The following is a 13,215-nucleotide window of genomic DNA, read 5'->3' on the forward strand; positions in this document are numbered from 1 at the left end:
CATCGGAGTGCCTTTAGCAGGTACCCTCTGGGCGTCTGGAGCACGGGAGCACGCGAGAGAACTTGGACAGTAGATTGAACAAAGGAAATTGTGTAGGTGGTTTGGATCTCGGCCCTATACCGGAACATTTTGGCGCCCACCGTGGGGCCGAGAGTCTAAGCCCAATGGTGACCACGAGGAATACGACCGTTGAAGATCCGGCGGAGGCGATCAGAGCCTTGCGGCAACAGATGGAGGACATGAGGCGGCAACATGAGCGAGAGTTATCGGCCGTGCGAGAGGAATGTGCCGCTCGGATTGCTAGGGAACGGGAAATCCGGGAGAAAGGTAAGGACCTGTCAGAGCGTCAACAGGAGGATGAGTTTAGGAACTCGAACGGTCAGGAGGGAACGGCCGAGCATAGTAGTGCCTCGGATAAGACTTGGAAATTGGAGGACACGGAGTTAGAGGGGAGTCAGGTGAGAACGGAGAGAATAACCGGCACTGTTAACACGGCACCGGTTGGAGGGGCGCCGCTGGTAAAAGAGGAAGAGGTAGTTGAAGGGTTACCGTTCACACGGGCCATCATGGACGTCCATATTTCAGAGCACTTTGTGCCCCCTCAACTAAGTATATATGACGGTACAACCGATCCTGATGATCATATTCAGGCCTTCTCCACCCGGATGGCGTTCCGAACGGGCAACAGGGCGATTTGGTGTCGGGCTTTCTCCCTTTCATTAGAGGGTGAGGCACTCGAATGGTTTAATGCTTTGCCTGCGGGATCTATTCAGAGTTTCGAGGGGCTGAAGGAGATGTTTGGGCGACAGTTCGCTGGTAGCCGGGCCGAAGACCCCACGGTCTTTGAACTTTCCAATCTTAGGCAGGGGAAAGATGAGACATTGAAAGCATTCATGGACCGTTATCAGAAGATGGTCCGAAGGGTTAAGGGATTAAACGTTGAATTGGCCCTGCAATATGTGATGCCCGCCCTTCGCCCAGGTCCCTTTAAGGATAGTGTGTGCCGGAAAAGACCGAAGACTATGGAGGAGTTGAGAGAGCGGGCGGCAGATGAAATGAGGGTGGAGGAGATGAAACAAGCTTACAAGAAGGAAAACCAGGAGTTGAAGGAAAAAGCTGAAGGTAAGAAACCTGACGGGTCCTCGCGAACGGGGAGTTTCAAGCCGCGGGAAGCCCCCCAAGGACCCAAGTTCCAACAATATACCCCACTAAACGCCCCTCCCGCTCGTATCTTGCAGGAAGCACTGAGTGTCAATCTAATTCCCCCCCTAAAGAAGCGGCCTACGCCGGCCGGAGCTGATGGCAATAAGGATTGCTTATATCACCAAAACATGGGACATACCACCGAGGAGTGTGTGACCTTGCGGGACAAGATAGAAGAGTTGATCCGCGCCGGGCACCTGAAACAATACATCAAAACGGCGCCCGCCGAACCTCAGCGGGGGCGGGGGCCAAGTCCCGCCTCCCGGAGAGATCAAGGTCGGAGTCCGAGCCGACCACTCCGGCGGACGGACAATCGATCAAGTTACGATAACCGAAGGAGGAGAAGTAGAAGTCGCAGTGGTGATCGTGATCGGTCGATCCGCGGTCGAATCAATACGATATCGGGCGGGTTCGCGGGTGGGGGACCGTCAACCTCCGCTCGGAAGCGCCATGTGAGGGCATTGCGCTCAGTAAACAGTGTCCAAGCTACCCGGAAATCTATGCCGCCGATAACGTTCACGGACGATGACTTTCACGCCCCTGATTTGGAGCAGGATGATCCGATGGTTATCACGGCGGAAATCGCCCGGTATGAGGTAGGGAAGTTCCTAGTAGACCAAGGAAGCTCGGCCAATATCCTTTATTGGAAGACTTTCTTGCAGATGGACCTTTCGGAGGAACTGATCGTCCCTTTCCACGAGCAGATTGTGGGCTTTGCCGGAGAGCGGGTGGACACCAAAGGGTATGTAGATCTTCGCACCCGACTAGGAACGGGGAGGGATGGCGATGAGAAGAAGGTTCGGTATCTGCTGGTGGATGCCAACACTTCATATAATGTTCTGTTGGGGCGCCCGTGCCTTAACTCTTTCGGTGCCATTGTGTCCACACCCCATTTAACTTTGAAGTATCCCAACGAGAGGAAGAGGATTATAACGGTGCGGGCCGATCAGAAAACGGCGAGGGAATGTTATGCTGCCGGATTACGCATGTACCCTCGGGTGCCAAGGGCAAAAGTGCCACGATCGGAGGTGGCCATGGCTGAGCTGGACCCACGGGTGGGAACGGAGGATAGAATGGAGCCGCACGGAACGGTGTAGCCGGCCAAGTCGGGGTCAAGAGAGGATCAAGTCACTACAATAGCAGGAGGCTTGGATCCTGCGTTTGAGGACGACCTAAGGGGGATATTATGGCGGAACAGGGATTTGTTCGCCTGGACCGCGGCCGATATGCCAGGGATACACCCCTCCATCATGACACATCGTTTAGCCCTCTTTAGAGAGGCCCGACCGGTGGCCCAAAAGAAACGCCGAATGGGCGCTGAGAAGGAACGGGCGGTAGAGGAGGAGGTGAGGAAACTGAAGGAGGCCGGGTTCATCCGCGAAGTGACATATACCACTTGGCTTGCCAACGTGGTAATGGTGAAGAAGCCTAGTGGGAAGTGGCGCATGTGCACCGACTACACAGATCTGAACAAGGCTTGTCCCAAAGATTCCCATCCGCTCCCGAACATTGATAGTCTGGTAGATGGAGCGTCCGACCATCGTTTACTCAGTTTCTTGGATGTGTATTCCGGGTACAACCAGATACCCATGCACGAAGCCGACCGGGAGAAGACGGCGTTTATCACTAATCGGGGAAACTATTGTTATGACGTGATGCCGTTCGGATTAAAGAACGCCGGTGCCACGTACCAAAGGTTAATGGACAAGATCTTCGCGGACCAGATCGGACGGTGCATGGAGGTGTACGTGGATGACATGGTCGTCCGGTCCGCAACACCCGGGGACCACCTGCACGACCTGGAGGAAGTGTTCCAACAGGTACGCCGATATAATATGCGTCTTAACCCTGCCAAATGTACTTTTGGTGTCTCCGCTGGCAAATTTTTAGGGTTCATGCTGACCGAGAGGGGATAGAGGCCAATCCCGACAAGTGCTCGGCCATCCTTGACATGCGGAGTCCTGTCAACTTGAAGGAAATCCAGCGGCTGGTCGGACGGTTGACGGCTCTTGCCCGGTTTATTCCAAAACTGGCCGACCGGATACGACCAATCCTAAAAAGGATGAAGAAGGGGGATGAAGCAGGAAGCTGGGATGCGGAATGCGAACTAGCGTTCGCCGCTGTGAAAAGCTTGTCAACCAACCCTCCTGTAATGAATCGCCCCCTCCCGGACTCCGAGTTGCAAGTATACTTGGGGGTATCTCAGGAAGTTATCAGCGCGGCCTTGGTCCAGGACGCCAGTGAACCCCGCCTGATATACTTCGTTAGTAGAGTGCTTCAACCAGCCGAGACCCGATATCAGCTGGTCGAGAAAGTTGCTCTAGCTCTTCTCCACGCGTCAAGGAGGCTCCGCCCATATTTCCAGAGTCATCAGGTGGTTGTCAGAACCGACCACCCCGTATCCAAGATCCTGAGGAAACCCGATATAGCTGGGAGGATGGTGAGCTGGGCGGTGGAGTTGTCGGAATTCGGCTTACGCTTTGAGCCGCGAGGATCCGTCAAGGGACAGCACTTGGCTGACTTTGCACTAGAGTTGCCTCAAGCCCACTCTTTTGAAGGGTGGAGCCTTTACGTGGATGGTGCGGCCGGACGGGCGAACGCCGGAGCTGGGGTGGTATTAGAGGGACCAGGCGGTTTCCTCATCGAACAGTCACTCGTATTCAAATTCAAGGCTTCTAACAACTAGGCCGAGTACGAGGCCCTGATCGCCGGACTTGCCCTGGCCTTGGACATGGGGGCCCGATCCCTCACATGCAGAACTGACTCCCAGCTGGTGGTCGGACAAATGACGGGGGAATTCCAAGTTAAAGACGACCAGCTGTTGAGATATTTTCACAAAGCTAGCACAATGGCCAGGAATTTCCAACCTTTCGTTATCAAGCACATCCCGCGAGAAGAGAACTCCCGGGCGGACATGCTATCGAAGCTTAGCACCGGTAGGGAGAAAGGGCAACTGACTACTGTCATCCGACAAGTCTTGACGGAGCCGTCGGTGGAGTGCATGGCGTTGGGAGCACCTGCCAACAATGATTGGCGGGCCGAAATTATAAAGCTGATGGCGGACCAGGATCAAGGGGTTAGCTTGAGACTGACAGAGGCCAGACGGCTGGCCCGCTACGTCACTATAGGAGGCGACCTGTACCGAAGAGGATTCTCTGTCCCCTTGCTGAAATGCATAAGTCCAGACCAGGCAGCATATGTGTTGGACGAACTCCACAATGGGATTTGCGGCCTGCACACGGGAGCGAGGATGTTACGGGCGAGGGCCCTCAGGGCCGGATATTATTGGCCCACGATGGAGAGCGACGCCAAAGCGTTCACAGCAAAGTGCGAACGGTGCCAAGCCCACGCAAACATACCGCATGCCCCCCCCGCTGAGTTGCGAACTATTGTATCGCCATGGCCGTTCGCCAAGTGGGGGATGGACATCGTTGGCCCTTTTCCCCCTGGCCGAGCCTAGAAAAAATTTATAGTCGTTGCTGTGGATTATTTCACGAAGTGGGTAGAAGCAGAACCCTTAGCCACAATCACCGCCCGCCAGGTGCAGAGTTTTTTCTGGAAAATAATATGTCGGTTCGGACTCCCACAGGCGGTCGTAACTGATAATGGCCGGCAGTTCATCGATAAAAAATTGGAATCGTTCTTTCAAGGACTAGGAATCAAGCATGTCACCAATTCGGTTGAACACCCCCAGACGAACGGCCAAGCGGAGGCGGCTAACAAGGCGATTGTGGCCGAGCTTAAAAGGCGATTGGGCGACAGAAAGGGAACCTGGGTAGATGAATTGTTGGAGGTCTTGTGGGCGTACCGTTGCTCCCCGCACAGGACTACCGGGGAATCCCCGTTCAACTTAACTTATGGGACTGACGCCATGTTGCCGGTGGAACTGGGGGAACCGTCGCTACGAAGGCAAATCCAGGACTTGCAGCTAAACGAGGAGGAATTGAGGGTCGAGCTGGACTCCGTAGAAGAACGTCGGGATCGCGCCGTGTTGCACGCGGAGGCCTGTCGGCGGTTGGTGGAGCGGCGGTACAATACTAAGGTGCGACCAAGGCATTTCCAAGAGGGCGATTTAGTATGGAGAAAAACTGGAGATGCCAGGAAAGAGCAGGCGCACGGAAAATTTGCGGCGAAATGGGACGGCCCATTTCGGGTGCTAGAAGATTTACAAAATGGAGCTTACCGCCTTTCCGCCCCAGGCGGTCGGCCTCTACGAAATACTTGGAACGCCTCTCACTTGAAGTTTTATTTCAGTTAAATTCACGATGTAAATACTTTTGAGAGTTAATGAAGCCCAAGTGTTTACCTCTTATAGTTGCAAGATGACCAAGTGGTGAACGACATCTTTTCTCCGGAAAAGACACTGCCACTTCCAATCGGGTGGTGAACGGCGAGTTCCTTTAGAACCACTGCCACCCGACCACATCGATGGGTGGTGAACGACGAGTTCCTTTAGAACCACTGCCACCCGACCACGTCGATGGGTGGTGAACGACGAGTTCCTTTGGAACCACTGCCACCCAACCATATCGCCGGGTTGTGAACGGCGAGTTCCTTTGGAACCACTGCCACCCAACCATAGCACCGAGCGGTTAACGACGAGTTCCAATGGAACACAACCGCCCATGCAACGCGCACGGATAACACGACGCGTCCCGTAAAAGGACCGCCAACGGCAAGCCTTATAAAAGAAATCATCGCCATCCGGGCAATTATACTACTTCAACAAAAATAAAGATTACGCAACATAACGTGAAAACCAAGTAATTCCATTATCAAAAAGAGGGCTGTACAACATATACTTTGTAAGTTATGAAATCAAAAGGCGTTTGGACCAAAACCTGTCGGTTAACACCAAACACATAACAACCCCCAACCCAAAAAAGATAATAAAACTAGCTATCAACTATTGTCAGCCGGCGGAGCTTCGTCTTCCTCCCCGGGGATTTCCGAAAGGGGGACCATCTTCCCCTTATGAACATCCATCCCTAAGTCCCAATCCACAGAAGTCGGGTCAAAGTTGAAAAAATAGGCGGCCTGGCGGATGGCTTTGAAAAAGCCTTCTTCATGTTCCAGTTGGATATCCTGGTTTAGACGCGTGATAGTATCCGCCACTTGTTGTTGTTCCCCTTGCAGGCGGATGTTCTCAGCATGAAGTTCAACCAGTTCTTCATCCCGGGACGAGACCTTTTTGTTCGCCTCGGCCAAGGCGGCTCGCTGGCGGCTATTCTCTTCCTGCTCCGCCTCATATTTCAACCCCAAAGCGTTAAGCTTCTGGGTAAGGGTTTCCACTTCAGCGCATGCATCCGCCAGCTTCTTCTGTAGACCCGCCCGCTCTGTTTCACAGTTGGCATGTTCAAAAGTAAGCGACTCCAAGCTCGCCTTCGCCTCCGCAGCCGCCTTCCTCTCGGCTATCAACTCCCGTTGAATAGCATCCAACCCCCGGCGGTCAGCAAACTTTTCCGCATACCACATCAGCATGGAGCCCCGGCTACTATGCTCCAAAGCAGCCTTAAGCAGTTGTTGTTCCGAGAGCTGCTCTACGATTTCCCGCTGCGCCGAGCTCATACGGAAGTCCAGCCGGTCGCTAACACCGAAAGCTGGGTCCATAAGACCGCCGGGAAGAGGCTGAGGGGTGCGCTCCCGCCTGCTTCTCTTAGAGGAAGATCTCTCACCTTCCCTAGACCTCTTTTTCTTCTTTCGAGAAGCGTCGGCACGGGATGGGTCAGAGGTACCGGCCGCAGTTTTTCCGGTGTCGGCCGCGGTTTTCCCAACGTCGGCTACGGTCACTCGGGGGGCCGACCCAACGGGAGGGTTAACAGGTGCAGCCTCAGAGGTCCCGGTTGCGCCGGTCAGCGGAATGCCCACGGGAGTGGGATCAACGCCGGTCAGCGGGATACCCACAAGAGTGGGGTCAACACTCGCCCCTCGGCGGACGACTTTGAAAGTAGGTTTCAGGGGTGGAACCTTCACGTCACCACCCGCAACCGGGCGGGGGTCTTTCTTCTGGGTGGGGGGGACATACTTCGTCTTGCGGGGACCGGGGAATGACATAGCGCCTGCAACGAACGAGAGTAAAATCAGCCAGAACAAAACGTACAAATAACGATACAAAACAATAAAATCGTACCAAACGCCACGTTAATAAAATCCTCGTGGCATAGGCATTCAACCAGCTTGCGGGCGGGGAGACGACGGGGGAGATCGTTAATAAGCCTTACGGCTTCACGCTCGGACAGAGTCAGATCACATGCCGGCACCGACTTTATGTGGGCCGGCTCCTCAGTCCAGTAAAAAGGAAATAAAGGCTCACCGGACGGATCCACAAACTCCTTCCGGCCGCTATCCTTTATTATTATTTTAAAGAACTTATGTTTAAAGTCCTTGAAAGAATCCGCGTAGTTTTGGAACAAGCCTTGTTGAATGGACCTCAGCGACACCCAACCCCGCGTCGTAACCGGCCGGACATGGAAGTAGTGAAAGAAAACAGATGTCGAAAGCTCGACGCCCAAAGCCGAACACACCACCATGAACGCCTGAATACAGGCCCAACTGTTCGGGTGCAACTGGGCGGGGGAGACATTCATTCTCTTCAAGACGGCGGCTTGGAACCGAGTGAATGGGATCCGCACCATCATGCGACGGAAAAGATACGTATAAACGAAAAAGAAATCTTCGGAGTTTGTCCCTTTCCCGTGACAGACCCGCTCATTGGGATAACACACGCCCATCCGAAAAAGCTGGGCGTCCGCCTCATCACGAGCTATGAAAGACTGGTTGGCCCACTCCAAGAGGACTCCCCGGTTCTGAAACTCGGATTCATAGGTTCCCACGTCGTGCGGAGCCCAATCGTACTCCCTTATTGCTGGCCACCCTCCGGCCGGTGTGGGACGGATGGGTTCAAGCTCCACGCCTCCCTCCAGGAGATAGAGAGTCGTCCCGTGTATGATTCGGTCTGCCGGTTGTCCGGCGTCTGACCGCTCCACCCTCGAGGATGACCCCGAGCTGCGCGAACTTCCGCTCCCACTTCCGCTTGACGAGTCCCCGCCATCCCCACCCGCCGAACCAGAAGATGATATGGTAATTGCCATTTATTTTTACCTGCTCAAGAAAGAAATACCGAACGGTTGCTGTGGAAAGAGTGAGTAAAAGGTAAGTCTGACGCAGTCAAATGACTCCTATTTATAGCCGAAACATTCGTAACTGTCAACCACATCACACCGTTCGTTTCAAACATCATCAAGGGTCCAGATCGCGTGACTGTTACACTCCCCCGTAACATCCCCACTGCCAATCCAACACATGGCACCCTATTTTCAAAATTCCCGCTCAAAATTTTCCCTGCCCCGATTCACAAAAACACCCTCGCCGGTCCACGGACGACACGACACGCTTCGGTACAGACGGGCGCCGCTCATAAACCCTACGACTTTGTGTCTAGGGCTTGGGGGGCCTGATGTACTAGGGACCACCGCCCGGTCGTGGTCGCTACCGGACGGACAGTACGTCAAGAGCCCAAGCGTGAGAACGGTCAAGGAAAAGGCCGGACGACCATTGCTATCCGGCGCTATCCGGCGTAGGCAAAGCCGGCCGTAGAAAATGGATGACCCGAACAGACCCAACAGCTAACACCACAGCTTTTGTATCATTCCACTTTTCGCCATTATTGACAGCTAAGGACCGCTGTCCGGTGACGCCACAACCGGACGGGCTGACGCAGGATCTACCTGTAGAGTAAGACCCAAGGGGAGGCGTGCGGTCGGCACAATGGTCGGACGGTCACGATCATCAAGGTTAAGGTAAGCATAGAATGATTTGCGTAATCTCGTGTTTTAGATGGTTGGGCCACAATTGGGCCTTAATTAAGGTAACCTTAATACCAAGCCCATGTCCACCACTATAAATACGAGTCAAAGGTCACAGGTAGATAGGTTCATTTATTATGCATTTAATTCTGAGCTAAGATACCCGATTGGATAAATAAGCTGACTTAAGCATCGGAGTGCCTTTAGCAGGTACCCTCTGGGCGTCTGGAGCACGGGAGCACGCGAGAGAACTTGGACAGTAGATTGAACAAAGGAAATTGTGTAAGTGGTTTGGATCTCGGCCCTATACCGGAACATCTGTTTCACGCTCCTTTTCATCCCTTTCAAACTCTATAAATAGAGTTGCCTTTTGTATTTTCAGAACAAGAACAGAATATACATCACACACATAATATACAAGTTTCAGTTTTGATTTTTATCTCTGCTTTCTTCTCCTATCTTCTCTTTCGTATCTCTCTCGGCTCTTCATCTGTGAGAAGAGCTTTGCTTGATTCGCTGTAGATCTACCCAGGGAAGCTGATCTTCTTCCTTGCTCTCTCGCTTGTCGAAGACCTTCTTCTCCTCGAGCAAAGCTTTCCTCACCTACCCTCCGACACTTTGAAGCTTCTAGTCGAAGCCTTATCTTTTCGTTGAATTAACCAGAGTGCATTTGGGTCAGAGGCTTTTATTCTCAAGCCCATTTCGCTTTAATATTAATTTATTATTTGATTTATTGTTATTAAACTCATATATTTATATTTATATTTTTGTATAACATTCTTATTTATTAATTTCATTAGGTTATATTTTATTACATACATTATATTTTATTAATTCTTCATCTAGGATTTTACAAGAATCAATTTCTTATTAATTGAGATATGATTCAAAATTAACTTAATCATATCTTATTTGTTAACTAGTAACTTGGAAATAGTGATGTTTCTTTAGTCAAGTAATGTTAATTTGATAACGATGCGTTTTATATAAACTGTTTATAAACAACAAGTCTTATAGATAGCCTTTGCTTAAAAGCGCTTAGGTGTAGAATTACTATTTAAGATGGTTTTTGTCATTTCTTGTAAAGTCTTATTTTTCCTTTCCATATTACCATTATGTTGTTGGGTTCTTCTACTAAAAAATTATGATTAATTCCAAAGCTTTCAAACACTTGGCAAAGATTTTCAGTTTGAAATTTCCCACCAAGATCAATTCTAACAAAAACAATTGTTAAGGTCTATTGTCATTTTGGACATATTTTATGAATTTACTAAAGTCCTTGCAAGACTCATCCTTATATCTCAAGAATTTCACACATATCTATATGGTGTATTCATTTACAATGACCCAACCACACCATACCTTTTGCCAAGATTCGGTGCTAGACTTCCAACTTATATAAACACTTATTAACCTCAAACGTCAAATATTAAACAATATGAAACCATTTTTCCAAAATATATATTTTGATATGCATAATATGTTCATTAAGCATTTAAGTTATATGTATCAATTAAACATGCCCCTTTACTCATCTAATGACTAGAGACTTTCTTGTCTAGTACTATATATGAATGTTTTGTTATCATAACAATTTACTTCACTTAAGGGATATAAGCAACCATGCATGTACTTTCTGGTTGTGAACACTTATTTTCCCCATTAATTCTGTTGTTCGACGTTGTATGCTTAGAAATCATTGGCTAAGTACTTTTCTATATCTTCGTCGAAGAATAAAATATGGAAAAAATCTCTTTAACAACTTTTTTTTTGACAACGCATACGTGACAGTTTGTGATGGGTCTGTTTCAAATATTTTTTTAGAATAAATTCAAACAGACCAATAAAACAATGACACGTATCCTGTTGTAAAAGAGTTGTTAAAATATCATTGTCCTAAAATACATACTACTCCAAAGCTTCAACTGGTAATAGTATAAAGTAACAGTAGTCATCATTTTATTTTCTTATTCTTTCGTATTCGAAATTAAACATTATGACATGTCCTTCTAACGAGAGCAAGCGTATGCACAAACACATTTGTGAGGATATATGTCAACGCAATACCCAGTTCCGTGATATTGTTCCTCACAATCCATACGACACGTACTGAGGTTGCAGAAATTTGGATTCAATAGTAGTATACACGGTTTTTCTGGCATTACTCCACTTGTTCTTGACATAGCTATCAAAATGTAAAAGGAAATGAAAGAAAATTAAGTGTAAGGAATATTACAAATATCTTCTTCACACAGATACACAGACATAGAGATATGTTGATAATAATAATAATAATAATAAGAAAATATAGAAAAGTTGTTGTATATACCTGTAACGATTAGGGTAAAAGTGAATATCAAAATGAAAGAAATGTTAGCCATCACCGAAACAGAACAACAACACGAATAAACTATAAATTTAGGTTTGTTGTTGATATTATGATTAAATATGAGGCGAAGGGTTTATATAAAGAAAATAATTGGTACGAAATCATTTATAAGAATACGTTCCCTCATTAATTTTTGTAGTACACATGTATTGAAAACTGTTGACACTATTTTAAAGAATTTATTCTATATTTAGAGGGGTTAAATGTATCCTATTTCCTTTTAAATATAGAAAAACTCTCAAGAGTGTATAGTAATAATATTTTATTTCTAACATAAACTTCCAAAATGGTTTTATTTTTATATTTTTTACATTAATATAGTTAGAGCAACTGAGCATATAACTCCTTTTCTCTTTGTGTTCATATCGTGGAATCTTTAATGAAGGAAAACCATTGTGGATCCTCTAATTTAGAATCTATTTATTTCGAAAAACATTTTTTTTTAAATAGATAAAACGTACTTAAACCGATACCATTCATTTTTAACCATATAATAAGTTGATTTTAAATTGACGATTCTTTTCATATTTCAATCAAAAACTAATTTTTTTTATTACGAATTTATGCTTAAATCAATTACTCCTTTTATCTCAATCCAAATAATTCCTCCAAAAAATAGGTTACTTAACTTATTTTAATAAATTTGTTTCAAAAAATGGTATATTCTTTTCTAAATATCCAAAGCCCTTAAACTGACAAGAGGAAGTGCAATTTATGGTACTTTAATTGTTACCAAAACTTTTCATGTTTAGTGGAAAACCACGTGATCTTTTCCTCCGTATGCACGTCTCTCTCACTTTCTTTATCTACATATTTAATTATTTTAAATTTTAAATATCCTATCCGGGAATTATAATTTTTAAATTGTGGGTTGTGCGTAATATATTCTTATTTATCATTCAAAAATTTAATACAAGGGCTATGAGATTTTTCTTTTATTAATATGGGTTAGTTTTTTTATATATAAATAAATAAAGATAAAACAGTTAAGTAAAAATGATTTACTACGAATTCTATTTAACTAAAATAGTTTTGTGAAGATCTTAATTTCTGCTCTTCTTTATAATAAGTTAAAAATGTTAATGACTATTGTTTCGGTGTTAGAGCCCGAGACCGAACTAACCCCTTGAACCAGCTTACGATCGTCCGACCTGTTCGTCTTGTTGATGTCCTTCATGAATCAACCGGGAGGCCCTGTGGAGAGAACACTCCGACGCCCAAGTCAGATGAGAGATCAATTAGTTGGGCCAACTAAGATTAGGAAAAAGATAACTTTACCTGACCTGCTATTCTTATTTATAGACTGTACATTTGTAACTGACCATTAATTTTATTAATTTGCTGCACCTTCCTTTACATCTCCATCAAGGCCCATCGATGCCCCCGTAACCTCACCCCCACACTGCCCTACACCGTCCGGCCCCGGGCTGTGCCTACTCCTCAGACTTCACCGACCGGTCAGACCGAACCCCTCCACTACAACTATAAAAATAATTAATGACAAAATTGCTTATAAGGTGATTTTAAATTGACAATTATTTTCATATTTAATATAAATTTTTTATTACGAATTGATCCTGAAATCTATTACTCCTTTTATCTCAATCCAACTAATGCATTTGATTTAGTTTAGCTTAAATGTGTTCTTGATCCTAAAGAGATTTTTCAGTTTAATACTTGATTTTAAAAGTGTATACATTAAATCTTAAAATTGTATGAATTAAGTCTTATCCATTAAGTTAAGAGTAACGACATTAAGGAGATATGTTGGTCATGGGAGCTCAGATGGAACAAGGGAACACGTTGATATGGAAGCTC

General features: G+C 46.9%; 2 protein-coding genes across 2 annotated transcripts; both read left to right on the forward strand.

Annotated features, from left to right (window-relative positions):
* The first annotated feature begins 164 nt into the window (after positions 1 to 164).
* On the forward strand, positions 165 to 2,300 carry LOC106754319. Its single transcript, XM_014636330.1, has one exon. The coding sequence runs from the start codon at positions 165 to 167 to the stop codon at positions 2,298 to 2,300; it is 2,136 nt and encodes a 711-aa protein (XP_014491816.1).
* A 1,688-nt stretch (positions 2,301 to 3,988) lies between these two features.
* On the forward strand, positions 3,989 to 5,461 carry LOC106754321. Its single transcript, XM_014636332.1, has 2 exons — positions 3,989 to 4,633; positions 4,793 to 5,461. The coding sequence occupies exons 1-2, from the start codon at positions 3,989 to 3,991 to the stop codon at positions 5,459 to 5,461; spliced, it is 1,314 nt and encodes a 437-aa protein (XP_014491818.1).
* Positions 5,462 to 13,215: the final 7,754 nt, after the last annotated feature.

Source organism: Vigna radiata, unplaced genomic scaffold (genome assembly GCF_000741045.1).
Source record: "Vigna radiata var. radiata cultivar VC1973A unplaced genomic scaffold, Vradiata_ver6 scaffold_290, whole genome shotgun sequence".
Classification (NCBI taxonomy): Eukaryota; Viridiplantae; Streptophyta; class Magnoliopsida; order Fabales; family Fabaceae; genus Vigna; species Vigna radiata.